Source organism: Artibeus jamaicensis, unplaced genomic scaffold (assembly GCF_021234435.1).
Source record: "Artibeus jamaicensis isolate MK-2021 breed Jamaican fruit bat unplaced genomic scaffold, CSHL_Jam_final contig_387, whole genome shotgun sequence".
In the NCBI taxonomy this organism is placed as follows: Eukaryota; Metazoa; Chordata; class Mammalia; order Chiroptera; family Phyllostomidae; genus Artibeus; species Artibeus jamaicensis.
The window spans coordinates 642,926-670,845 of NW_026521812.1; the positions used below are offsets into that span (position 1 = coordinate 642,926).

The following is a 27,920-nucleotide window of genomic DNA, read 5'->3' on the forward strand; positions in this document are numbered from 1 at the left end:
AAACTTCCCCAGGCCAAATCAAAAGGTACAATTACTTCATGATGGCAGAACAGACCTCCTGAGTCAAGGGCAGGGGAAGGTAGTAAAGCCGTCTCCATGTGCTTGCGCAGAGGAGCTGGACAGAGGCACAGAGGGTGCAGGCACCACGGGCTCATCAGCCACTTTGATCGTGTTTCCCTTGAGTGCATGGGGCTCCGCAGGGTGCGTTTCCTGCATGTCAACAGGAGGAATAGGTGTTTAGATGTCAGTCCTTGTGGAGAGATCTGTCCGGTCTGCTGCAAAGCTTTGCAACCCCTGACTTTCAAGGGTCCCACACTAGGCAGCCTTTGACTGTGCCCTCCTCATGGGACAAAGAATCCACAGGCCAAGGGCACAGGACCATTCAGTGCTCTGCTCTGGGTATCCATGTCCCCAGGTTCCCTGTTTATCAACCCAAGCCTGGGTCCATCCTCCCACAGTCCAAATGTACTGCTGGTGTTTGTCCTTCCAGGCCTATGTGGTCGCCAAGGGCAGTTTTCTGCAGACGATTTGGCCAGAGACTGGCCTGGGAGAAGGGACATACCCACTGGGGCACATGAGGTTCGGGCAATGCAGGCAGGAGCCAGAGGGGGGAAAAGATTGAGGGTGGGTTGGGAGTCGACTTTCCATGATCTCTAAATTCCCACCTGCCCTCCACACTGTTAGAAAGGTATATTTGTCAAGACAAGAGGAGAGAACAGATTTTGTTCCACAGTTTGTTGCTTTGATGTATAACTTTTAAATATTTAGACACATGGTGTTTGGCTTGCATTCCTCTTCTCACCCCATGCCTCTAAATATTCAGGGACAGGTCTACTGGATGGTATGTTTATTTTTCCATCAATTAAAACTTGTTATTGGCTGTATATAAACATATCAGGATAAAGAGGGAAACTTATGAAATTATCTAGAAAAGCCTCAGGAATCATTGCTAACACGTTTGTCCTGATTTTCTTGGTATCTCATGGGAAGTGGTCCTCAGACTGATTATCAGGATAATTGATTTCCACTCCTTTCCCATAGCTGTTGTCATCTGGTCCAACTCTGGCATCTTACAGACTAAAGAAATGCCCTGGCTGGTGTAGCTCAGTGGATTGAGCATGGGCCTGTGAAGCAAAGGGTTGCCGGTTCGATTCCCATTCAGGGCACATGCCTGGATTGCAGGCCAGGCCCCAGTAGGGGACACATGAGAGGAAACCACACATTGATGTTTCTCTTCCACTCTTTCTCCTTCCCTTCCCCTCTCTCTAAAAATAAATAAATAAAATATTTTTTAAAAAAGAAATGAATTCCAGAGAGACTTAGTCTTTTCCAAAGTCATAGATGCAGTTGCAAAATCAAGCCCGAAACTCCAGCTCTCCTCTAGTCCAACTGTCCTTCCCCCATGTTGGCTGAGAGATAAATGGAGGAGGCTGAGATCCGGGTTTCTGCTCCGAGATCTGGGGACAGAACTAAATTTGGTGCACAATCTGCATTTGAGGGGGACAGTGTCATCTAGTCCCTCGGAGGGGAACTTTAAATCCATTCTACCTTCCTGACCAAGCACACACAGAGGCCTCCTCCCCTCATGGTTTTCTGCTCTTGGCTTCCATTCTCTTTTCCCTTTGTCCATAGTTCTCTCCTCCCTGGAGAGATGCCCTGGAATGTCCATGGTGACTGGAGTCTGGCTGAGTGCTGGGCAGCTTTCTCAGAAAACCTCTGGCTGGAACCCATTCTAGTCCTCACGCAGCATGGAGTAGCTGTTGTCCAGGTCCCCAAAGATTCTAGCTGAGAAAACCGACAGCCAGTGTGCTAGACACCCAGCTGGGCTATAGCCCAGATAACCTAAGTGGCCCAGTGCTTCGGTCCTGGTGTTTACAAGACACAATATGGTCTAAGCCCCAGAATTTCCTTAGTGACATCTTTGTGACATTCAGTGGGAATGGTCCTAGTTGCCCAGTATTATTTATATGGTGCTTGGATTGGTACTTACCCACCTATAACCATGCTATCAGGGCAACAACTAGCACAGGTCGCGTGCTGCTTCATAAGTTTTTATACATCCTGAAAAATTAAAAATTATAAAAAGCACATTGCCTCCTTTTTAAAAGCATGATCTCCAGAAGCATTGGTGCTAATTTTAGAGCTCACCTAAGTGAGTTTTAGTGACCTTAGGTCTCTAGAAGCAAGGTGGGGTGTCCCTGCTTCTTTCTTCCAGGAGATCCGGCTGCTTACATAAAATTCCCTGCCTCTTCCTAAACACCTTCAAACATCACACCTTTTCTTCAATAAACTTTTCTTCAATAAACACCTATGTGACCCTCCCCTTTGCCATGGGTGATCTGTTAGAGGAACTGTTTCTGTCCCCAGCACTGTGGACCTCTCACTGCCCCTGCACGCAACTCATGCAGTTCTACCTGTGGCCACTTCTGTAGCTTCATCAGGCAGGGATTCATGCCTCCTTTGCTCATCATTTTAATCCCATAATCAAATGTCAATACATAAATATCTGTTGAATGAGTAAACTATTTTTCTCTCTGGGGTAAACTTTTTAGTGCATTTATTTACCCAGAACTGTCCTTCCTTTAAGATGTACTCTGGCCCCTCCTTCCTCATGAACTGTTCCCTGAATCCTAGAGTGGCCCCCAATAACTCACCCTTGGATAATCCTCCCCTCTGAGTGGAACCTGTGAATAGGAAGAGCTGTCACTGCCGTGACTGTTACATTATCTAGCAAAGGGGAGACCACTGGCTGGGTGCAGTCCAATCACACAGGCCCAATAAAAGCCCATAGTTTCCCCCGCTGTCAGCAGAAGAGTCAGAGAGACCTGGGGCGTGAGAAGACTCGATGCCCTGTTGCCAGCTTTGGATGTGGAGGCGGCCAAGGAGTGGAGGGGGCCCCGCTGACAACCAGCAAGAAAGTGGGCACCGCAGGTGTACAGTCGCAGACAACTGGGTTTGCTGACAACGTGAATGTGTTCAGAAGCAGACTTTTCCCCTGCGCTCCATGGAAGAGCCAAGTCCAGCCGACACTCTGACCTCACCAAGGGGCACACTGAGTGGTGAAGAGTGTGAACGGCCCTCTGAGCCCTCCTGACCCCAGAACGACAGCTCAGAGCTAACGGCTGGGTGTTGTTCAGGTCTCTAGGTCTGTGGTACTTTGTCCCACAGCAGTAGAAAACTAATACGTCAGCCTACTGCATCATTCTGCTTCCAACTGCTCTCCAAATAGCTATGTGATTCATTTCCACTGAGCCATGGGTCATAAATATTTTTATGCGACTTGTTTTCATGTATATTCCAGTAGGAGCTGCTCTCCATATTAACTTGTAAACTCAAAGGAACTGGTGTGTGTGTGTTGGGGGGGTGTTGTCTATATTCCTTTCTGCTTGCTGCAAATCCAACGGATAAAGTGCTTGATCAAGCTATTTTTAAAGAAACATTACTTTAAATCTTTCAAAAAGTAAAAAAAAAAAATCCTCTTGTCATAAAATAACTATAATCAAACTGCATCAATTATAAACTATTTTGTGGCTCATAAAGTGATTTATAAACATTAAAAGATAAATAAAAGCATAAAAAATTTCCCTCCAGAATAACCATAATTTGTTTCACCATTTGAGATTTCAAGGATTTCTATTTTTCTCGGGTCCACTAGTATCCTCTAACCAGGTGCCCAGATCATGAGATAAATGATCATTTCTATAAATTCAATAAGTGATGTATGCACAAGTTTATTAAATTCCTCAGAGCAGAACGGTACCCCTGGTTTACTAGAGCAAAGCACTTTTATTTCCCACGTCGCGTACGTGTGAATGTGCGCGCTTGTGTGGGAGCATGAGAGCGTGGCTTCGAGCTCCTGCTTCTGTTGGGTTAATCTTCACCTGAGTCTGAGGAATGGAAACAGTGACAATGACACAGTAATGGACAAGAAATGTCACATTCTGCTAAGTCCATCTCCAGGAGCAGTGAGTCTGGAGACCTGCCGAAAAGATTGGGAGATATTCTTGCATTCCATTTCCCCTTCAGCGGGAGCGCTAAGAGCCAGCCACTCTTTCAGCGCTCTCGCTAATCCGCCGCAACCTCCAGCCGGAGCTGCGTGCAGTGTCTCTCCGCACGACGGTGGCAGTGACAGCGACAGCGACAGCCACAGCAAACCCGAGCACAGAGCTCCTGAGTTTAGGACTATTTTTATCTCAGTAGAGGTGCTGCACATTACATGACATTCATGTGTTTAAGAATATTTTTTCTCCTTCTTCTCTCTGCCCAGGTGGCAATCCAATCTATGACATGGCAGTTACGTTTTCTGAAATCAAGAGACATGGAGACAGAGACATGGAGACTGGCGGCCTAAGGAGATGCTGGAAGAACACCCGGAGTTCTGTACTCTCTGAGCTGTTTACTGTCAGTTTGGAAGATCAGGCGGAGGTCGGTGTGGGGGAAGGAGACAACGCCACATGGCCTTGGAGAGGCGTTGGAGGCGGGGCTGGGCGGCCTCCCAGGGCATGTCAGATGTGAGCAGGAAAGAACACTCAGAAAGCACCAAATAAAGCAGAATGCCCGTAGCGGAAGCAGCCTGAAATGTGTGAATTTTGCACACAGGCGTCTCCTTAACACTGATGGTCTCTTTAATTCACTAACAAAACAAGTTTCTATGATTTTTCATATAACTCTGTTCAACTTGGGCCTGTGTTTTCTTATTGCCTTCCTTATCTTGGGAATATGTTTTTAAGACCTAAATGTGTAAGTGTATCCCCTTAAAATACATATACATTTACACTTTAGCTCTTAGCTGAATATTTATCAGACAATTTCCAGGCTGAAATAACCCCAGAACATACAACCTGAATTCCAGTGACCAACCCAGGAGCACAGTAATCATCTTTATGGGGGGTGGGGGAGAGAGAGGGAGGAGAAAGTATACACACTCTGGCACTGGTTTGGAGAGATAAGCAGTCTTAAAATATATCCCAACAACTGGCTTTGCTCTACGCATTTGAGTTGGACTCCAGTAACTTATGAACACTCATGCTAAACTGAGTTAGGAGGTCGTTGTATACACTGTGCAGCCAAGATGTCTGGGTCTGAGGCCCAGCTCTGCCACTTACTAACGGTGTTATCTGTGACGTCGTACAGCTTCTCTGTGCTTCACTTTCCTCATCAGTACACATAGAAGCAATGGATATACACTGCTGATGACACTGTGAGGATAGGAAAAACCATGTTTACTTAACCAGGGGCTGGCACTTGGTAAGTGCTCTATAAGGTTAGCTGCTGTCGCTAGCATTTGCATAGTAGTTGGGTGCTGAAGCCTTGGACCGAGGTGGTCGGTCTGGGCTCTAACAGCAACTTTCTGTGTGACCTTAACAAGCAACTCAGATTTTCTGTGTCTCAGTGTTCCTATCTGCAAAGTAGATACGATGATTGCACCTCCCTCAGAGGGTTGTTCTGAGAATTAAAAAATAAGTACATTTCAGGTACTAAGAATAGTGTCACATGTAACTTAGAGCATTCAATAAATGTTGCTGTTTATTATTTTTAATTAAAGTTTTTCTGAAGACATGATTTAAGCTCAGCATTTCATTTTCTGTTTACCTAGTGACTTTCAGAGTTTGGAATTGATGTTGCGATACAACCATTATCCATGTCTGGTGTACGTGTGTGTACACTAGCCCCTCATGAACTGTTCGCTTATTTGTTCCAAATGCCATGCTTACCCAAGAAACACCTTTTATCTCAGCTCAGAGATCTCGACATCAGTGTGATGAAGTGAACATAGCAGGAATATTGCCAGAAAGAGACTGGGGGTCACTTATTTAACTGCTCAGTTTGTTTTTTCATCTGTAAAATAGGTCTAACAGCATCTAAACACACAGTTAGTTGGGAGAATTTAAAGAGATATTACTTGTAATACAACTTCGTGGAGTTCCTGGAGCACAGCGATTTTAAACAAATGTTCATTGCTCCCACTGACTGCCCATGAGTCAGTCCCTTTGGTAATGTTGCTCTACTGGTCCTAGGCAGGGAGTATGACTGACTTCAGTTAGAATTAAGTCACAGAGAACAAAGGGGCCTGAAACCATCTTGTCTCTTCATAACTGTGCTGTTGCCCCCGGGCCACGAGTGACGACTTGCCCTCCTCTCTGGCCCTGGGCACAGCCCCTCCCATGGACAGAGGTGCACTGTCCTCAGTACCCCGGGGTGGTGGTACCTGCCCAGCACCCTGGGTGCTGAGGGATGGCTATGGGGTCCCTCTCTGGGTTCCCAGAGGACTCCCTGGCACAGTGCTGTGTGCATGAGAGGAGCCGAAACTTACAAGCAGTATGACACGGAGATATAAAGATCCAAACAGGGAAAATAATCAAAGGTAGCAAAGTCAGGTATTTAATACTCTTGGTGGTAATTTGTTGATCTTGAGGTTTTCATATTTAATTTTATACAAAGAAAATGATTAATATTGGAGTTTTATGTAAAAATTATATGCCAAACCATATAGAAACATTTTTAAAATTTAACTATTTTTAGATTAGTTTTAGATTTACAGGACAACTAGTGCGGTAGTATAGCTGTACCATACTGTACCCACTCTCCCATATTACTGACAGCTTACATTAGTGTGGTACGTTTCCCACAGTTAGTGAACTGATGTGAACACAGTGTTGTTGACTCAAGTATAGAAGCATTTTTAAATCAGACTGTGTGACTGTGGGCTTTTCCATGACTGGGCAGCTTTGAATCTTGCAAATGCTGTACTGAAAATAACCTTCTGCTGCCATCTACTGTTCTGAATACATTTTCATTTTTCAATTTTGATTTGTAGGATTTTCTTATGGTTCATTTTTTTTAACTAGCTCAACAGATCAGTGTATACACTGAAGTTCAGAGAGGCCAAATCTCGTAGGTGAGTAGCTGCTGGCGTAGCCATTCATTCATTCATCTATTAGGCAAACAGTTACTTCATACTGCATTAGAAAGGGTCCTCGGGATACAAAGATGAATACTTTCTTTAAGGATCTGATACTCTAACAGGGACATAAACAAGATTATCATATACCAAAGTGATTGTTACATGTGCTTCAAGAGTTTTGGGAGCACAGAAAAGGAGCACACAGTTACCTTAGATTGGAGGCGGGACTATAGAGAACATGCCAATACGCAGGGAAGCTTTCGTGGGAGACATGGGGTCTGAAGCAGATCTTAAAAGATCAGTAGGAAGTAGCTGGGTGAATAGGGCAGGGACTGGAAAGAAAGGTATTCCAGAAGTAACCTGAGGAATAAAGGCAAAAATAGTAGCATGTATGTGAGAGGGGAAAAAAGAAGACTGGAAAGTGGACGGTAAGCAGAAGTGACAGATGAAACTAGAAAGGGTAACAGAAGCATTTGTGCGTCACTTCTAGGAATTTCATTACTGATGGTAGAAGTGGGGAAGAATCGGTGAGGTGCATAAGGAGTGTGTTTGGTCAGATGCACGGTTAGCTGGGTCATTTTAGTCATTTTGTGGAAGATGAACTTGGGTCCATCTTGGTCATCTTGGGAAGTCATCTTGGGAAGATGGAGGAGGAGTGTTCAGCACCGCAGCCCAGGGAGAGCTGGGCAGTTAAGGCAAATGAACAGGGCGGGAGAAGCAGGGATGGGGCAGAGGGTCTGCACTGTAGAAACATTTGAGATGTAGGGTAGATAGCAAAATGCCCAACTACTGCATTATTTTTTAATAATTTTTTTACATTTTCATTTATTTATTTTTAGAGGGGGAAGAGAAGAAGACAAATATCAATGTATGGTTGCCTCTTGCTCAGCCTGTACTGGAGAACTTGGCCTGTAACCTGGCCATGTGCCCTGATGGGGAATTGAACCAGCAATCCGTTGGTTCACAGGCTCATGCTCAATCCACTGAGCTATACCAGCCAAGGACTACTTACTGCATTTAAACTGTATATAAGAGAAAGAGTCAAGGATGATGTTAGATTCAGTTTTGGTGAATAAGATTCTAGAGGTATGACAGGGGCTTCAGGAAGAAGATAATGGTTTCACAGAAGAGAGGGCAATTTGAACTCCGTCCTGGTTAAGGTTACAGTGTTGAGAGAAAATATAAGTAGTGTCATCTTGCTGGATATGGAATATGAAAGTTTGAAGCATAGAGAAAAAGCATGGGGTAAAGACATATATATTGGCAAGTCATGAGTATATCAGCAGGAGCTGAAATTATGGAAGTGTATGGTGTAACACAAAGAACACATATGGAATGAACAGAAAAGTTCTACAAGCATAGGAACCCATAGAATACAACACTGGGTGAGAGCTGGAAATGGGGGTGGGGGAGGCGAAGAGGAAGACTACCACGTTCAGGAGAAAGGGAAGATATGGATGGAGAGATTCGATAGAGAGCCAGTAAGAAAGAAAGAAAAAAGTGGAGGGAAGGAAGAAAGGAAGGAAAGAGGGAGAGAGAAACAAAGTAAGAAACAAAACAAAACAAAAATTGATCCCTGTCAGTCGGTAGTTGGTCTGGCACCCAGTAGCTAGGCTATAATGATCCAATATTGAAAAAATAATAATTTCACAGAATATGAACATCAGACAAGGTCACTCTGTAATTATGATAGAACAAGACCACTCCACAGTCAGATGTAAACACAGAAAACTGACCAAACAAACAAAAAACCCCGCCATGCAACAATAAAATAAGATAGCAGTCTTCAGAACATAATGTATTGAGTTGGCCAAACAGTTCACTTGTTTTTTTCCATAAGATGGCTCTAGTAGCACTTAGTTGTGTTTAACTTCATTTGAGACAATTCTGTGCTCTGGCTGGTGTGGCTCTGTGGATTAAGCACTGGCCTGCAAACCAAAGGGTCACCAGTTGGATTCCCAGTCAGGGCACATGTCTGGGTTACGGGTAGGTGGTGTGAGAGTGGCAAACACATTGAGGTTTATCTCCATCTCTTTCTCCCTCCTTTCCCCTCTCTCTAAAAATAAAAATAAATTTAAAAATCTTTTTAAAAATTTTGTTAGATTGTATTGTGACAGCTCACATATTAGCATGCATTTTTAAAATTACCAAAATTGGTGAATTTTTGTGTAGCCATTTTAATGTTGAAGAAGGGTCATTTCAGCCAATTTTGCTTTATTATTTCAAGAAAGGCAAAAATGCAACTGAAATGCAAAAAAAGATTGTGTAGTGTATGGAGAAGGTGCTATAATCAAACATGTGTGCAAAGTTTCATGCCTGAGATTTCTCTCTATACTATGCTCCTCGGTTGTGTAGACAAGTTGAAGTTGATAGCAATCAAACTGAAGCATTAATTGAAAACAATCAACCTTATACCATGCTGGAGATAGCCGACACACTCGACATATCCAAATCAACAGTTATTGTTGAAAATGGAAACTGTCTTATATTTTATGGAAGAAACAAAATGGACTTTTTGGACAACCCAATAACTCACAACAAAACACCCACTTCCTTGAACTCTCTCCAAAATCAGCAAACATAAACCTAACTCTCATTACCAGGCCCTCCTAATACCCCTTCGCTGCAACATCCCCGGAGAGCCACATGGTTTTTCCGTCTCCGATGCTGTGGCCACTTAATAAACCTGATTTTCACCACAGGTGTGTTCCCAGTGGTCTTTGGGCTTTAACATCTTTATAGAACATCTCATGAAGAGAGACTCAAAGCGCCTGGTGTAACCAAGAGGCCAATGCTATCTATTGATATTGGGGAATATGAGCTCACTGGTGACCTTCGAAAAAGAAAGCAGTTTTGTAGGATATGGGGGGAGATGCATTAGAGTGAGCTTACTAGCTTCAACCGATGCTTATGTATATTTCTTCCTAATTTTGTGTTCAGTGACATCAAGTTAGTGGCTGGAAATCAGCCATGGGGGAGTATTTACATTATGGAAATTGGCAATTGCTAAAAGTTAAGGATTTTTTTTCTTCAGAAAGTTGGTTGTTAAGCTTTTGCCATCACATCACTGGTACAAGAGAGATTACGGTAGGCTGGGGGAGGAAAAGGCGTAGGAGAGTGGAGATCATTAAAAGTTTGCTTGAGAAGAGAGAAGAGAAATTGGACAAGGACTAGAGGGGAAACGAACATAGGGCCAGTGAGAACTCAGGTTGCCCAGCTAGAACAGGTTCAGGGCGTATTCCAATGCATGGGTTTCACTTTGGTTTACTAGTAAGAGACCAGCAGCTCGGTGTGTGTGTGTTGGGGGAGTCATTTCATTACAGCGTGGGAGAGAACTGGGAGTGAGTTGGATGTTTGTGAGGGAAAGAAGGAAACTTTTGGAGAAACGGATCTCAAACTCTTATTAGTGGTTATTGTAAATAGTATTTGTCTCTGGTGTCAAACTGCCTAAGGTGGAGTGTGGCTTTACCAGTCAGGGACTGGGCAGTATTTAGCAAGCTGCTGACTTTCTTCGTGCCCCAGTCTTCTTGTCTATATGCAGGTCGGGCTAGTGCACACCTCGCAAGGTGGACGTGAAACACTGGCGCTTAGTAAACTCCTGCAGATGGGAGCTACTCATCTATTGCTTTATTACTGTTACTTTCTTTGGACAGGAGAGTAAAACTACAAATTTTTATTTCAAAATTATATATTTATGTGTTTTTGTTTGTATTATACGTTGGTTTTGGAAACACACCCCCGCCAAATCTATAGAAGCAAAAACTTTTTCCAGATGTAATTTGTCGTCAAGGCTTCTGCAATCCCTATATTATCCAGCAGGGAGCGCTATTTAACTGTTTGTTTTCTACCATAATCCATCATTTCTTGAATGTGGTTAGACTGAAAGATTGCATTGTCTGAGATAACTTAATGATTTACAGTTGATATTCACGTATAGAATTTGCTCCTTATAAACAAGAAAAAGCTCCTTTCCAACCTTATTACAGTGAGGAAGCTATGTGAAAATGATCGTCATCGTTGTCAACCCTTACGCTGTGCTCACTCTGTGCAGGCATTATACTGAGCAGTTTAGTATGTTAGTTCCCTTAACGAGGTGAGCACTTCCATTTAAAGATGAGGAAACTGGGACCAAAGTCAATTAAGTGGACCGGTGCCACACAGCGTAAGACATGATTGGAACCGAAGCGACCTGTCTGGTCCTACCGTCAGAGTCATGTATTAGGTACAGTCCTGTGGGGACCCAACCACAGTTGGTTTAATCTCTTCCAGAAATTCTAAATACTTTCCTTGTTTTCACCTCAGCATTAACCAGCTCTTCCCCTCAAACCCACTAGAATAAGAAAAGCAGTTGTGTCTGGTGCAAAGTTGTTCGGAGATACTAAGATACCAACCAAACTCTGTCTGAAACAACTCTTCTCACCATCAGTGCTCCGTTTTGTAAGGATTTCATTTTCTCATAAATACATTATACACTGCTAATCAAATATTTTTGTCACTTGTGAAAACTCTAAGAGCATATTTTTGTTACACAATCTCCACCATAGGGAGTTAACTCTCACCAAAATGCCCCACTGCACTATTCCTTGAAAGTGAAAATATTTGCCTCTGGTGAAAATATGTCACCTTGGTTCGTGTAAATAAAGGCTCGGGAAATTATTTCCTGTGATTTCAGATACTTTCTCTGTACTGTTTTTCATTCGTCCTCAAAGATGACCGGAGACCCGAGTCAGACCAGAGAGAACGGTTTCTACTGGGCACACCAAACCACAATACAGAGGACTGAATCGTAAACATAGCTATGTTCCCTCTTCGTATTAAACGAATAGGAAAAAAGGTAAGGGATTCAGAAATCTTTGGAGGTATAAGATAAGTGTCGACCCTCATTGCCTGTTTTTCATCATTTGCCCAAGGCCACTGAAGTGCCCAACACAGAAAACTGGTTTCTCCTCGGTGCCTCGCCCGGCGGCCGCCCCACCCACCAGGCCGCGCCTAAAGAGTCAGCTGGTGACAGAAGCAGAGATGGGATACCGGAGGTGGGATTTCAGGTTCTGGATGCATACTGACATATGGTTTTTATTTGGAGAGACTTCAACTGTAAATGAAAAGAGTAGATAAAGTGGGTTTAGATAGGGAGAGATTTTCGATGGCGGGGGACCGTGGCACTCAGGGCGTGAAGGTGTCTGGGGAGGCCAGATGGAGCGCTTCTGAAACCGAAGGGCGCTTTAGTTCATTTCAGTGTTTACACATCCAGACACAGCGCTGGACACCAGGGATACACAGACCAATAAAACGCGGCCTCTGCTTTCCAGTAGCTGGCAACCCAGTGGGAAAGGCAGCAGGTAAACAGGTAAGAGTAGAAGAGGAGCCACGGTGCAAGGTACAAAGGTGGAGCCCGGGAGGAAGCCTCTGCCAGGGACAGTCTCGGGCCTACTCCTGTTTGCCACGAGCATGTACACGGGGTGCAGCACTGACCCACAGGTACAATTTGAACACTCATTTCAAACTGCCTGAACGTAAATAATGGTATCGGTGAAAATCAGATCATTATCTGACATCAGAGGTTAAATATTTAGCTGGCGTTGCACAGATTAAAACGTGTATACGTTGAAGCTCGGGGGAGAAAACCACCCGTTTACACTGAGTGGATCCTGTGTAAGGGAAATAAGGCTGTGGAGAAGCTCCGAGATACGCCCGGTTGCAGCCTGAGCCCCCAGCCTTAGGCCATTTGGCCGGGCGCCACCAAGTCCGCCCCGGCGGGGAAGGCTCACCCACACCGGGTGTAACCTGAGCCGGGCCCCGCCTCACCCCGGCGGGCTCCGACAGGGCCCGGCAGGTCTGGGCGGTGCGCTCTGAGTCACCGGAATCTAGGTGGGGCCGGCCCGCCGCCTCTTCACTTTTGTCCCAGGGCCCTCACTCTCCGGTCACTCTCGGCCCGCGACCTTTCCCCGCGCGCTCCTGTCCTTCACGCCGCCACCGTAGAGATGCTGCGCTGCGGCCTGGCCTGCGAGCGCTGCAGGTGGATCCTGCCCCTGCTCCTGCTCAGCGCCATCGCCTTCGACATCATCGCTCTGTCCGGCCGGGGTTGGGTGCAGTCGAGTAGCCACATCCAGACGTCCTCGCTATGGTGGCGATGCTACCACGAGGGGGGCGGCAGCGGGTCCACCGCGGACGGCTGCGAGAGCCTCATGGACTACGGTGAGTGCCGCCCACCGCCGCCTCCGGGAAGTCCCCCGGGGCGCAGTGGGAGTGCTAGGCCTTCGGAAGCCGCCGTGTGCGAAGGGGTTTGAACTGTCAGGGATAATGGGCGATTAAAAAATAATAAATCCGTTTAGAGTTTAGCTTCCTGCATTCGACCTGAGCAAACCAAAGCAGTAAAATAGCGGCTTTGAGTGGCCAAAACCAGGTTCAACACTGGAAGAAAATCACCGTACGGTTTGTCGGTTCTGGGCAAAGGATGATTTCAGCCATTTGAAAAGGTTTGATAAGTAAATATAATGAACAAAGTATATGTTGTTCAGAGAAAATGAAAATTTTTTTCCACTCTGCCTCCTCCTCTGCTTCTTCCTTCCCTAATGTTTTATTACTCGCTTAACTTGAACTAAATGAAAGCAGCTCCTGTTCTTTAAAAAAAAAACTCTCTGTCAACATTTCAGCAGTTAAAATTGCAGTCGATACTGTACTGCTTAAAAATTCAGGCTAGCTCTTGTTAGTTTTTGTCTTGGGGGCAGTGTTTTTTGTTTGTTTGTTTGTTTGTTTGTTCTGGTTTAAGCATGGCCTTGCTCTTTAGAAAACTTGATTTGAATGAGACTTGAAATCGAAAAAGCAAACACGTTTTCCACACCAGCGAAATGACGGAGAGGTGACAAATATAATATATTGCAGAGGGAGTATTTTATTTTCCCAGCATGGAGGAAGCCACAGTGCTTAACTTGTTGCTAGTCCTGAGGGGAGAGCGGAGAGCCTGCTTTCGTCTGATGCCACCCCCTGCTAACTGGTAGATGTGAAGAACAGCCGGGTTTAACGAGGAACATAATCAGAAGCTTAAAGCCAAGTACTACTCTCTGGGACCTTACCAACCAGGTTTAATAATTTTAACTGAGAAAGAGAAAGAAGGCCCCCTGCCTTTTTTTATTTCCTGCTGGGACCATTGACTTGACCTACCCCCTCCTCCGCCCCCCAGGTGACCCAGGGCTTCCAACCAAACAGTTTATTTCTGGGGTTCTCTGACAGGGGCTTGGTGCTGATTCTTATGGACTGTGGAATTGTCTGGGAGTCCCCACGTGACCTTTTCTCCAAAAGGAGGCATGGTCCTCATTTGCCGGTCATAAAAGGCGAAGACTGAATGGAATTTCTGCTTCCCTTAAAGTCTGTTTTTCCTCTCTTAAAACACAAATAGTACCCCTGCCAGAGTTTGTATTATTGAACGTCTTTTAGGTTTTTAAAAAGAACAGATTTCTTTGAAATAGTGTATCTGTATCTTGTTATTAAAATGTACTTGAACTCAGTGTTTTATAGGGGACTTAATAGGTCTGCTTAAATAGGTGTGTTTTTAAACAGACTATGATGGTCATACTTCACTCCAAAGACTAATGCAGACCCTAAGAATACTCAGGAGTACTTCACACATGAAACAAGAAGTTAGTGGCCTGCAAGGACTAGAGTGCTGGGACATGACCTGGCCCGCAGCTCTGGCTGTGGTCACAGCTCTCTTGTGAAATATGCACAGTGCACTTTTGTTTTTCTTGTAGGGTGAGCTCACCTTCCTAGGGTGTGGCTCTTCCAACCTCAGACTGATACAGTCCTTTGTATTAGAAGGGAGCGAGCAGGTTTTGTTTCTCAGTTTAATTTTTTTTAAATTAGAAGTCTAAAGCATTAACACTTGATTGTACGGAAGACATTGACCCAGTGTGTCTAGATTAATTTAATAGAGAAATTGGCCTTTGGAAAAGTTCAGTTTTCCAGCCTCACTGATTTTCATTAATGGGTGGTGTCCTTCACACCCCATTTTAGTTACTTCTGTGACCTTTGCAAAAATAATTAAGTGCCACTGTGACATGGAATTATATCATAAAGGCAGGGCCCACTGTCATTTGGTGACTATGGGTAGAAGATAGATACAAGGCTGGTCTCAGGCTGTTGTAGTCAAAGATGAGTGGACGTGTTTATTATACTCCTGCCCCACCTCCTGGACAGACTGTTAGCTAGTTTTCCCTCATGAGAGTAGCAATTGTGTGTTCCTACGCTGCAGGAGCAAGACTTAGGCATTTCAGATGGCCTCCACGAGGCCTTGCTGAAGACAATATGTTTACACTCCTTTATCTGAAATGTAGCAAGCAGTTTACACACACTCCCACATATGTGTAAACACAACAAGGACTAAGGTTGATGGCTCTGATGAAAATATCTTGATACAGAGAATTGAGAGGGTACATCCATTTTTTTTAAAAAGTTCTTGATATGTACTAGGAAATAAACATTGTGATTTACCACGGTGACTAGTAAGTTTACCTTTTAGTTGCAAAGCGCTTGACCATCTCTTTTATTAATTGATATTCAAAATATTAATATATTAATTTTGGCATTAAAACAGGTTATTCTTGGCAAGCATTGGCATTAATACTAAATAATACAGACTTTTAAGTAAAGGTAAATGGTTCCTTAATATTATGTAAAAAGCAGAATATTATAGTCTTCACCATTATTTACAGTTTTTTAAAGAATTTCAGATGACCATATCACCTCATTTTTCTCTAGAAATGAACCATTTACATGCTGAGTATGTTCTGTGGTTTGCAGGCCCACCCTCAATCCACTGAGCTACACCAGCCAGGGCTGAGTATGTTGTTTTTGTGATAGTAACAATTAAATACCCAGCTTTACAGATACCTGTTTGAATTTTTTTTTTAAGTTGTGGCTTATATTTCTCAAAACAGGGAGAGAAACTCTAGATTTAAACATTGAAACGATCATTTGAATTTCACTTACACGTAAAATGTCAAAATTAAATCTGAATGCATTTTCTCCCATGCTATTTTTGCACTACTGGTATCTTTTTCAGTGTTTTTTTTTCCTTTTTTTTTTTTTGTCATTGCTTTCAGAGAGGGAGGAAGGGAGTCAGGGGAGAGGGGGAGAGACAGAGAGACAGAGGGACACTGATGTGAGAAACATTGATTGGTTGCCTTCTTGTATCCACCCCTACTGGGCCTGGGCATGTGCCCTGACCAGGAATCAAACCAGGATTCTTACCTTTCCTGGACAGTGCTCCAACTAACTGCCACACCTACCGTGGGCCCTTCTTTTTCTTTCATTTTTAAAATATTTTTGATCTTAGAGAGAGGGGAAGGGAGAGAGGAGAGGAAGAGAAACATGGATCAATCACCTGCTGTAGGCCGCCCAACTTGAGACTGAAACCTGCAACCCAGACATGTGCCCCGGCCGCAATCGAACCAGAGGCTTTTCAGTTTGTGGGGTGGCGCCCAACCAACTGAGGCACACCAGCCAGCCCTTCTCTTTCAGTTTTGAAAAAAGATACATCAGGAGAATGTCGTAAGCATCAGTGATGTATACTGCAAATCCCAAGCAAGCTCCAGCTTGTCAGGGTGGAGAGCAGTGCAGATGAGTTCAGCCACCGGGAAAAGGCGGGAGTCGGTGTCAAGAGGGCTGGCCTTTATCTGGGCGGAAGTGCAGAGTGTCCACTCCAGACACCCTTTGACACTGCAGAGCGAATTGAATTTTGCTTACATGACGTCATTCATGGATAAGTCAGAAAATCGGAATATTATGGAATATTTTTAGATCATTTAGCCCCGTGCTTTTTAAATATACAGAAATGAGGAAAATGAGTATGATGTTAATCGGTTTACATTAGGCTGAATTCGATTTAAGGCACTTTATTTTATGAAATTGGGCATTAGTATATAGATTACTCTTTGCGGGCATGTATTCACGTCCTTACATGGCAAAATAAAAAATTGGCACTCAATTGATTTTCATAGTTTAAAGTATACATATACTTTAGACTATGAAATAAATATAATGTATATATACTTATTAATTATAAAAATAAATGATATAAATATATTTATTAATGTACAATAAGTATATGGTGTATAATAAATACATATAAACTTATTTATTTAAATCTAGAAGTCTAGGAACCAGCGATCTAGACCAGCATGCTCTCATTAGCTGCCTTGTTAGAGACCTAAGTTGTCTTCTTCCTGTGGGCGAGACTGTCTCCCAGACAGTCAGAATTAGGAGGGAATAAGAGTGCACCTCTGCAAACTTTCACCAGGTGCCCTCATCACCACCACCCATAAAACTGGTCCAAGCTTCTCCACTTGTTCAGCAATTTAATTCAGTTCTCTCGACAATGCTATTTGTTTAAAAGCACTTCCCACTTTTACTGATGGAGCAGAAATGTGCTTCTCTGTAAATTCTGCTTTGCAGCCGCCTTCTGTCTGACAGACTTGTAAGTATTTAAGGGTAGATCCTAAATTTGCTATTTGTTTTGTATGAATTCAGGGTGCAGTTCCCTGTTTCCACATCTTCCTGTGTAGGGTGGTTTATCATCCGGCTCTGGTTCGGGAGAAAATGCAGAGTATGTAAGGAATCTCACACCAACTGTGGAATTCCCCGGTGACCCTGTCCTTCCTCCTTTAAAGCTGTGTGTTGTCCCTTCCAAAACTTCTGCATAATTGCTTCTTCCTAGGTAGGGTTTTTTTTTTTTTTGGAGTCCTGTTAGGAGTTGTCCTGTAGATATTTGCTATTCAAAGTGTCCAGAGCAGCAGAACCAGTATTATCTTAGAGGTTATTGGACAGGTGCCTCAGGCCCCACCTACTGGATTAGAATCTGTATTGGAACAAGATCCCCAAGTGATTCGTAAGCACTTTTAAATTTCAGAAGCACTGGCCTGTACTCCTGCAGATTACTTCCTCATTGAACATGCAACAGTCTTTTTGTGTATATAATCCCCCTCATGCTTCTATTTATCTGTAGACAGGATCTTTTTTAGTTTTCTAAAAAAGAAATATGATTCTTTAGTTATGATTGTCTTTAGTTATGATTCTGTTCACTTTTCAGTTGTGCCTGTGTGTCGTATAAAGAATCCTATAGAAACGATATGAAAAGACTGACAGAATCTCAGATTCATGAGGTGGGGCCTTTGGTGTTGTTAGTGGATGAATCCTTTGTTCTGCAAAGGGACCCCGCTCTAGCTGGGTAACAGGTTGGTGTCTGCAGGGCACTGATTAAGGGGCTCGACCACAGACTGTTTTGTTAACTGCTGCCCACAAGTAACACTACTGAAGAGTGCAGCAAAACCACTAAAAGAAATACTAACCTTAAGGGGAAAATTAGTGATAGTCTCCAACATAATACCAACAATATAAAAAATACCAGCAATGCACTTTGTCTTAAAATAAAAGTTTGCTTTTTTTCCTTCTCTTTCACAAACTTAGTTTGATTTATGGTTTCTGGCTTGACATTCAAGTTATTTGTTTCTACTTTTTTGTTTTTTTGGCTTTTACCTATTAACCATATTGGCCTTTCCCTGGCTGTATTTGCCTCGTTATATTGTGTTTTCAAGTGTAATTGCTGAAAGAAGGATTCATTTTCATGCTGAAAACTTAAAAGCATTTCCTAGGAAAAGCTCGTAATTTTTTTAGTAACTGCTGAATGGTTTCCATGTTGTTGATTTAATGCTGAATCTTTGCAAGCCAGAGCAAAATTTGATAAGCTGCTCTTCATCTAAACTGAACTTTAATGAAGCTTATTTAAAAGTGGATTTATAATGCTGCTGGGTTTTTTGATGGTATGAACTTCTCCAAATGGTATTTAGAAAATAAACTTATTTCATAATAGATTATATACCTAACAGATTATGTATAAAAAACACCAAGTTTATCTTCCCTTCAGGAAACAAAACAAGCTAACAAAAAGCTTCCCTAAACTCTGTTTACCTGGAGTACTGGATGCTTTTGTGGCCTCAGTTCAGAGAAGGATAATTGGATGAGAATCCTGCCTGCTTCCCTGTACTCACAGACAAGCACAACTAGGACTAAGGCAATAAAACTTAAAGTGCATAAAGTAATAATACAGGGCGGACTCATCTTCAGAATAGTTCAAGACGGACAGTCTACCTTTGAAGAACTGAGAACCATCTGTTGACTCACAGAAGTAGCTGTAGGACAAGTTTTAAAAGTGGACATTTTCCATTAGGGTTGGCGAGTCTGATACAGTGTACACTAGGGGTGACAAACTCATTTTCACCAGGAGTCACATCAGCCTCAAGGTTGCCTTCAAACGGCCGAATGTAATTTTAACTCCTTAACAGTTAAGGAGTGGTTACATTTATACAGTCCTAAAATTATTTCAGCCCTTTGAAGGCAACCGCGAGGCTGATGTGGCCCCTGGTGAAAATGAGTTTGATGCCCCTGGTGAAAATGAGTTTGATGCCCCTGGTGTAGACCATGATACAATATAAAAATATAAATAGCAGAAGAGTTCGGGAAATTTGTAGATATTAGGTTCATTCTGGGTAATTAAGTTGGGACCAAAGGTACTTAGAGCACAGACCTGACTGAAGTGTATGACATTGGAGAATGGCCAGCCCTAAGTCTACATGGCCATTGGTCACCTTGTCAGACAGAATATTGGGCTTGGAGGACCCTGCTGATGAGGATCCATCTCATTGTTTCACAACAAGATAGTCATTGACATGAGAAGGCACTTAGCCTTCCTTGTCCTTCATCGGTCAGAATAGAGTCTTTAAAACCATGCCAAGATTCCTGCCGTAAACGATGGTTAAGTGAGTCAGTGTGGGTGTTCCCATGCCGCAGGAGCAGGTTTTACTGGTCTGCTTCCAAGACCGACTTTGTCCAGACAAAATGTCTTTAATTTTTTCCATTTCGATGCATCGGCATTGTAAATAAGCAAGACATAACTGAGTTGAGTTAACATAGCCTAAAAAAAGTTCTTAAAATGGCCTGTTTTATATTTATGCTCACAGACTACTTGCAGATTCCTGGGTATAGCCCTTCCAGCCATGACTCGGGAGGTCTGGTGAGAGGAACAGAGATCTGTATTTCTCATAAGCTCTGCTGATGATTTTGATCCATACCAGGGGGTATGGACTGAACTTTGGGACAACCTGATTAATTAATGTTCTTTTCAATGCATGGTTAATGCATGGTTCCTCTTCTATTGAAAATCACCTACTTGAAGGACAAAGCAGAAGTGGAATAAGAGACTTAGTCACTTTCACACTTTGACTTCATTCATTTCTATTTTAAAGGAAGACTTTTTTATTTTACCTTGTCTCTAAAATCTCTTACTGATCTCACAGGAAGAGGAAGAAGATGTGGAGGGAAATAATAAAAATTATAAATGTAAAACTAGGCCCACTCAGCCCCACCCAGACCACCGCCACAAAGGGGTAGTTGTATAAAAACATGGTATTTGAGTGTGTGAAAGTGTGTTTTCATTCACGAATCCAGAGATCTGGAGGGAATGTGGGGGCTGGTGAGGGTAATGGGGACTTAGCTCAGACTTGTCTTTAACAGAGGAAGATGAGAACAAGCAGGGGGTGACTGAGGAACAACCTTCATGGGACAGCACAGAGCCCCGTGAATGCAGAATAAAATGAAAACTTGAGTTACTGGAGAAGAATCATAGGAATACAGGGGGAAACTTGAGCTCTGTGACTTTTCACACAAAAGCTCTGGTCCTTAAAAAGCTCTCATCCTTACAAAATATTGAAATAGGGTATTTTTTGCTTCGGTCAGCAGATGCACAGACTGACAGTGTTGTATCGGTGAGGTCCAGCTCAGCCTCCAAAGTCCTTGCCCTTTCTGCCATCCCATGTCTTTAACTTTGACCAGTCCAATGACCTAGAATTAAGTGAGGATGAACTTGTCAGCTGAGCTGTATTAGCATTGGAGCAAAACCAGTGCAGAGGAGATGGGACTCTCCTTTTCAAATGAAATTAAGAGTAATAGGTTAAGAGTGCATGTTCATCATTAATGAGTGAATGGAAAAACAACATATAGAATATCCATACAATAGAGTATATTTTGGCCATAAAAGGAGCGAAGTACTGCCACCTGCTATTACACAGATGCACCTTGAATACATTAGACTAAATGAAAGGAGACAGTCAAAAAAGCCATGTAGTGTATGATTCTGTTTATATGAAATGTCCGGAATAGGCAAATCTACAGAGACAGAAAGTAGATGAGTGGTTGCCAGAAAGCAGAGGAAGGGGAGAAAGAAAGGACCTGGGGTTTCTTTGGGGGGATGATAAGGTCGCAGTTGTAAGGGGTGATGGCTGCAAGACCCTGTGAATAGAGACGCCACTAAACTGTTTACTTGAAAAGAGTGAGTTTTATGGTATGGAAATTATATGTAAAAAAAGTCGTGTTTTGGATTCAGGCTCTAAATCAAAGTCTGCCAAAATCACTTAGTAGCTAGGTAGCAGTGGCAGGCTCTTTGAACTTTAAAAGCCTTACTGTGTAGCCTCGTTTCTAAAGAAATGATGTTAGTGTGAACCTTAAAAAGTTATTGTGAGGGTTCAGTGAGCAAAATATGTCAAGTTCCTAGCCCAGCACCTGGTGCAGAGCAGTTACTTCATAAATGCTACTTATCACCTCTAGAGAGAAGGTGGTGTGTGACGAAATCTTGAAAACCAGAGCATGTTGAACAACAGAAATACTGGCCCTTCCTGTCCGTCCACAGGTGCAGGGTAGCACGACACAAGGCCAAGGTGCCCTTGCGGGTTTCCCAGCTTAGAACTTGATTTTAGGGCCAACATCAGTAATTAAGAACTCTTGTGCAATAAATTGTGAATACTTCAGAAGTTAAAATTTAGGCAAAAATCTAGAAAGCCTGTGCCTGTGTTCTAAGAAAAAAAGGCACAATTACTTTACGATTAAATTGTTTTAGTTCACATCTCTGCCTAGTCCTAAGTTTATGTTTTCAAAGATTATTTTTGCATAGAACCAAATATTGATATGAAACATAGATCAGTTTAGAGGTGTTTGAAACATTTCCTTAAGATCGTAATTTAGATTGTTCGGTACCAAAAATGAGATTTTTTATGGCCATGTTGTGTTAGAACTTGAATGAACCTTTTAAATATACCAGTTTATGTAGCCAATTTATTAAATGCCAAACAACTTTAATGAAGTAAGTAAACATTTGTCCTAAAACCCAGGGTGCAAGGCATTACTGTACATCAGTATATTAATGTCCTATATATGAATTGCCCAATTTCCCTCTGAAATGTGGAGATGCTTAAGTATTGTCAAAAAAAACTGTTCTTCCGCTCAAATATAATTAGTAGGAAGGAAAACATTCCTATGGATACCTTGATAAGTGATCTTTAAATCTGGCATGCCTGTTCATTAATCACCGTTTCCTTTTTCTCGCAGCGTGGGGAAGGGCCGCCGCCGCCACCCTCTTCTGCGGCTTTATCATCCTGGTGATCTGTTTCATCCTCTCCTTCTTTGCCCTCTGCGGACCGCAAATGCTGGTCTTCCTGAGAGTGATCGGAGGCCTGCTGGCCCTGGCTGGTAAGGCTGTGTTTCAGCAATTGTCCGTGCACACCTTCAGCAGACCTCGGGGTGGGAGTGTCCAATCTGGAAGGAAGATTCCTGGCAGTTACAGTTCCTGATCTGTCCTCAGAAAATGTGTCACCGAGGGCAGAAGTCTCAGAGGATTTAGATTCCTTTCCTCCTGTGCCTCAGGTGGTACTCTGTGCTCCCCATCCAAGTGAGGAAGGCTGTCATTGTGTATGCCATCTCTTGTTGGTGACCCCTGTGTCCAGTGACACCCCTACCTTGAGGCATCAGGGCTGAATCAGCCCTGGAAGTTCAGTGTCTCCATAGTGGGCCCTGGCTGGCCTCCCGTGAGCCCCATGCTGAGGGGCGGGAATGTGCCTGAGCCCCTTTACTTATTGAGGGAGTTTCATAGTCTTAGGATATGGAGGCTAATGAAAGGGTTTTCTGCAGTGGACGGGGGACCCAGGAGAGGCCAGCTCTGGACTTGCCTCATCTTCAGTGCTGAGGGACCAGAAATTTAGCAATGCAGGTGTGGGGGGCTCTGAGTAGATATCTATTCATGGAATACAAGAATCAGGACTCTAGGAGCAAAAACAATCTGAAATTTTAGAAAGGCACCTGGCCCTTAGGAAGTCTGTCAAAAGGGCAGGGACCCAGCGACAGAGTTGGACTCAGATGCAAAACTGGATTTTCCTGAGGAGGGGACAGGAGGAGGAACTGATAAGGGCAAAGCAAGGCCGAAGGTCCTTTTTCAAGATAACTTAGGCTCACCGGAGCAAAGCAAGAATCCAACTACGGCCTTGGAAACAGGTCAGAAGCTTGAGACTAAAAGGGGTCCATGAGGTCAGATGTGAGTCCGGAGGAAGAGCCCTTTGTGCTGGGAAAAGCTCATTTCCCTGAGCTTAGGAAAGGTGTTCGCAGGCCTCACCCTGCCCTCGCCTGTACATTTAAAATTCCTCTTAATTAAAAATAAAGTTTTCACCAGTGTTCCTCATATTTGAACATTTGCTTTTGGAAAACGTTTTAAATAGGAAATTCTGTGGACTCACAAAAGATCTGAGGAATGCTGTTGATTCCTACCTCTGCTTCTGTTTGGCTTTTTGTAGTTCCAGTTTATAAGCCCTTATCAAACACATTTCCTAATCTTGCTTTTACATGACTTGGAAGACTAGATGGATGCCTGCTTTACATCACCATTGAAAATAACATACTAGGACATGAATGTTCATTGAAAAATCCTAGTAAATATCATATGACTCAGCAACTCCACTGCTGGTATATTCCCAAAAGAACCGAAAGTGGGGACCTGAACAGACATTTGTGCACCCAAGTTCATAGCAGCGCTATTCGCAACAGCCAAAAGGTGGAAACAACCCACCTTGTCTCCATCAACAGATAAATGAAAAACAAAATGTGGTACATGTGTACACATGCAATAAAATATTATTTAGTCATAAAATGGAATAAAGTTTTGCTATGTGCTATAATGTAGATGGACTTTTGGAGACATAATGTTAAGAGAAATACAGTTGACACAGAAAGACAAAAATTTTATGATTTCACTTACACAAAGTACCTGGAATAGGCAAAGTCATAGGAACAGAAAGTAGATTAGAAGTTACTGGGGTCTACGAGGAGGGGTAATGGGGATAGAGTTTATGCTGGGGATGTTGAAGAAGTTTTAGTTACATATAGGATGATGGTTCTACAATATTGTGAATGTATTTAATGCCACTGAATTATATCCTTAACAAATGATTTAAATGATAAATAAATATTATGTTGTGTATATTTTGCCACAATTTTAAAAATTTTAGTAAAAGTCTTTTGTCTGTTTTAGCTAAACATTTTAGCTAAATTTTAGCTAAAACATTAGGACCTGATAATGGGCCCTGGCTGGGTAGCTCAGTGGTTAGAGCATCATCCTGATACACCAAAGTTGCGGATACAGTTTCTGGTCAGGGCCAATCAAGAATCAACAAATGAATGCATAAATAAATGGAACGACAAATCAATTTGTCATTCTCTCTCTCTCTCTCAAATCAATAAATTAAATTTTTTTTCTAAAGATTCAATAATGGCCATCTCAAGCTGGCAGGGTAGCAGAACTTGTAAGGAACACTAGCTGTGGTGAGCTTCCACAGATAAACAGCTGAATGAGCCTCCTGTATTCTCATTTTACAATTTAAAACTCATCTCCTTTAGAGTTTGAATGGGAAATGTTTGTAGGAAAATAATAAGCCTAGAAAATCTCAATACGTCTGTAGTGATAATAATATTGAATAAGGCCTACTTGATATTTTTCACAGCCACAAGTATCTTTAATCGTATTTATATTACTAGGTTAAAATTAGAAAATTGAACACTTAGATTTTGCAGAAATTGACCCAAACCATTACAAGAACTTCATATGTGAAGAACCAAAATGGATAAATCACAATATTTAACATTTATGGTTAAGCAAATTAGGGAGGAATGTAGAGAAGGATTACTTCACTACACAATATTTTGCAGTAACTGATGAACTTTTAAGTAGTAAGAATTTGCCATTTAGGGTATACAAGAAGCAGACGAATACTTAAGATAGAGATGAGCATTTCGAGTTAAGAAATAGAAGCCTCCAATTAAGATGGAAAAACATCTACAGTCTTTCTACCAATTAAAAAAAAAAGGAAAAAGAAACACCTTTAGGAGTTTTATCTGTGGAGCCAGTAGAAAAAAATTCAGGTGAAATAAGAGGTGAGGACCACCCACTCCCTGATACGTCCCTGGAGCACAGGCAGCCAACCCTCTTTGTGAAAAGTAACGTCACAGAACTAAAATCTGCTCAGATCCTTTGATGTGGCAATGTGCATACGAAATATTAAGTCAAAAACCTCACAGAACTTAGCAGAGCCTGTATATACTCATAGCTTTGTAGAAGTATGCATGTTCATTGAAAAATACTAGAAAAGAAGATTGTTCTTTTTATTTTCATGTTGCTTAATAATAATTGTAATAATGTGATTCTTATATCAGAGAGTTTAGAAATCCCAACACATGGTTTTCGTTCTCATATCCTTTCCTAGACTTCCTCAAAGCCCCTCTTTCATTTCTATTCCCTGAGGTCGGAGTGCTCTTCAGCCTGGGCTCCATCTCTCCCTGTCTGATCCAGATTCTCACTTCCTGTGCAGGCTTTTCTGGCAATTCTGAGCATTGATCATTGGCATCAGTGGTTCTTCCTTTCATGTAGGCATTCGTTTATCGAATGACTATTTCAATGGTGTATTTTGAATAGAGTGGTGGTGTGTGTACAAGCACATGTGCATGTGTTTACATGTGTTATTTTTGCTGACACTGAAAATAGTAACCATGCCTTTGGCACAGGAAATTCAAAGATGAAAATGGAGAATCAGCACCACCATCCTGCTTTCTATTACACGCCACAGTTTTGCACGTTTTGCTGCAGTATATGTAACACTTACACATGGACAGTAGAGTGATTCTCTGTTTGCCTTCTGTCCGTATTTCCTATATTCAGTATTCTGCTCAGTGCGGGGTACCTCAGATGCAGAATATTTAATAGGCTCTTTTGGTTCATGATTGACCAGATACCCCCGCCCCCTTCATTAGCATTATTTAGGTGGAGTTAACACTTAAAGACAAAAATACTGGGAGAGGGTGTTAATCTATTGTTCCCTTGCATGCGTGCCTGCATTCATACTTTGGGATTTTCTTCTTTCCTTTAGCTGTGTTCCAGATCATCTCCCTGGTAATTTACCCTGTGAAGTACACCCAGACCTTCTCCCTTCATGCCAACCCCGCTGTCAATTACATCTACAACTGGGCCTACGGCTTCGGGTGGGCAGCCACGATCATCCTGATCGGCTGTTCCTTCTTCTTCTGTTGCCTCCCCAACTATGAAGACGACCTTCTGGGCAATGCCAAGCCCAGGTACTTCTACACATCTGCCTAAGCTGGGGAGGGGTTCCTGCCACCAGGACGGATTCCAGAGGAAGAAACTGTGTTCTCCAGAAGACTTGGAACCTGTTTTGGGCGGCAGTGCTCACGTCATTAGATTAGTCAAAGTACTAAAACAATTGGGGGGAAATGTTTCTTAAAGGGTGTTATAGTTTCATACTCGGCTTTTACATATGCTTTATAGAGGTAAAGAAAACTTATTTCTTTTTAACTTACCTACTTGTAATATGTCAGTATTTCCTTGTTACCTGTCCATACAATTTATACTGCATGTGTAAAAGAATATGATTATGAAACTTACATTTTATAAGGCAAAAATGAGAAGGCTTCGAAGATTTAAGTTATTTGATCAACGATCTGTTTTTACCAGATTAAATGGACTGGGAAAAGGAGAACATGGAAGTATTGGTAAAAATTGTGAGTGACCAAATATTCTAAAAGAAATGTAAAAAATAAATATTTTTTCAGCCTTCATCTACCTAAACAAGGAAAATCGTTTCCTAACTGCATATCATTTGTGAGCATTTATCATTAATATCCTTCATAAGTGATTTTTTGCTAAGCTTCACATTAACTGGAAATGTCATTTAGGAAAGGACTCCTTCATGGCCCAAGCCTGTTGCAGTGATAGGGCCTGCTGGCGGGAAATGCTAAGACGAAAATTTCTCTTTAAAAGTGGGATATAGTGTTGGGATGTGGGGAAATTAATCTGTATCGTTTTGTGTCTCTACGTTCAGATCCAGAGTAGATTGAGTTGAAAGATGGGCTGGGTCTAATTCATTGTCCCGGACAGAGCGTTAGGAAAGCCATTGCTGTCACAAAAGTGACACTGAAACAACCTTAGGAGAGGACACGGCTCGAATGTTTCATCTCAGTTGACCAGGCTCTAATCATATAGACACAGCTTCTGATAGATTGCTACTGTACGCAAAAACTTAAATATAGTTAAAAACCTGGTCTTACTTGGTTGACCTATTTAAAATATCTATTGTAAAACATGCAACAGGAGAATTCAGGGATGTGACATCTCTGAATGGGAAATATATGATATATCATGTGGATTATTATTATTATTATTTTTTTACCACTTGTACTTATACAATGAATACCAATTCATTTGATATATCAAATTATTTTGTAAGTTGCAGAATAAGCAACTGCAGTTTTTCTTATGAATTTTTCCCAATAAACCAGGTTTTGTAATCTTGTTTCCAGTTGGCGTTTGTGTGTGTGTGTCTTTTTTCTTAATTCAAATCTGGAGAAAAGAATTTTTAAAAAATGCTTTGAGTTGGGTAGTAAGAACACTGAATAAAATGAAAATTGCTTCCTCCTTGAGATGGGATCTTCCTCGTGCAGGTGGAGGGACAGCAAGAAATGCCTAGTGCACTTCCCCGTGCAGTAGTTTATTTCCCACCGTGGGTTGTGGGTTAATTCTCCTGTGGTGTATATAATGTGGAGAAAGGAGGTAGAGAGGCATGGCGGGAGAAGGGAGGTATTT

The 27,920-nt window shown here is 42.4% G+C and overlaps 1 protein-coding gene across 1 annotated transcript; it reads left to right on the top strand.

The window, feature by feature from the left end:
- The first annotated feature begins 12,721 nt into the window (after positions 1-12,721).
- On the top strand, positions 12,722-27,636 carry PERP (p53 apoptosis effector related to PMP22). The gene is made up of 3 exons (XM_037148818.2): positions 12,722-13,099; positions 22,334-22,474; positions 26,191-27,636. Exons 1-3 carry the CDS (start codon positions 12,886-12,888, stop codon positions 26,415-26,417), a joined length of 582 nt encoding a protein of 193 aa, XP_037004713.1. The 5' UTR covers positions 12,722-12,885; the 3' UTR covers positions 26,418-27,636.
- Positions 27,637-27,920: the final 284 nt, after the last annotated feature.

What these genes read in the sequence shown, in the direction of transcription:
- PERP (XM_037148818.2), top strand. Translation starts at nt 12,886, where the DNA reads ATGCTGCGCTGCGGCCTGGCCTGCGAGCGCTGCAGGTGGATCCTGCCC. An exon ending in CGAGAGCCTCATGGACTACG is followed by an intron (nt 13,100 to 22,333) that starts GTGAGTGCCGCC and finishes TTTTTCTCGCAG; the next exon opens with CGTGGGGAAGGGCCGCCGCC. An exon ending in AGGCCTGCTGGCCCTGGCTG is followed by an intron (nt 22,475 to 26,190) that starts GTAAGGCTGTGT and finishes TCTTTCCTTTAG; the next exon opens with CTGTGTTCCAGATCATCTCC.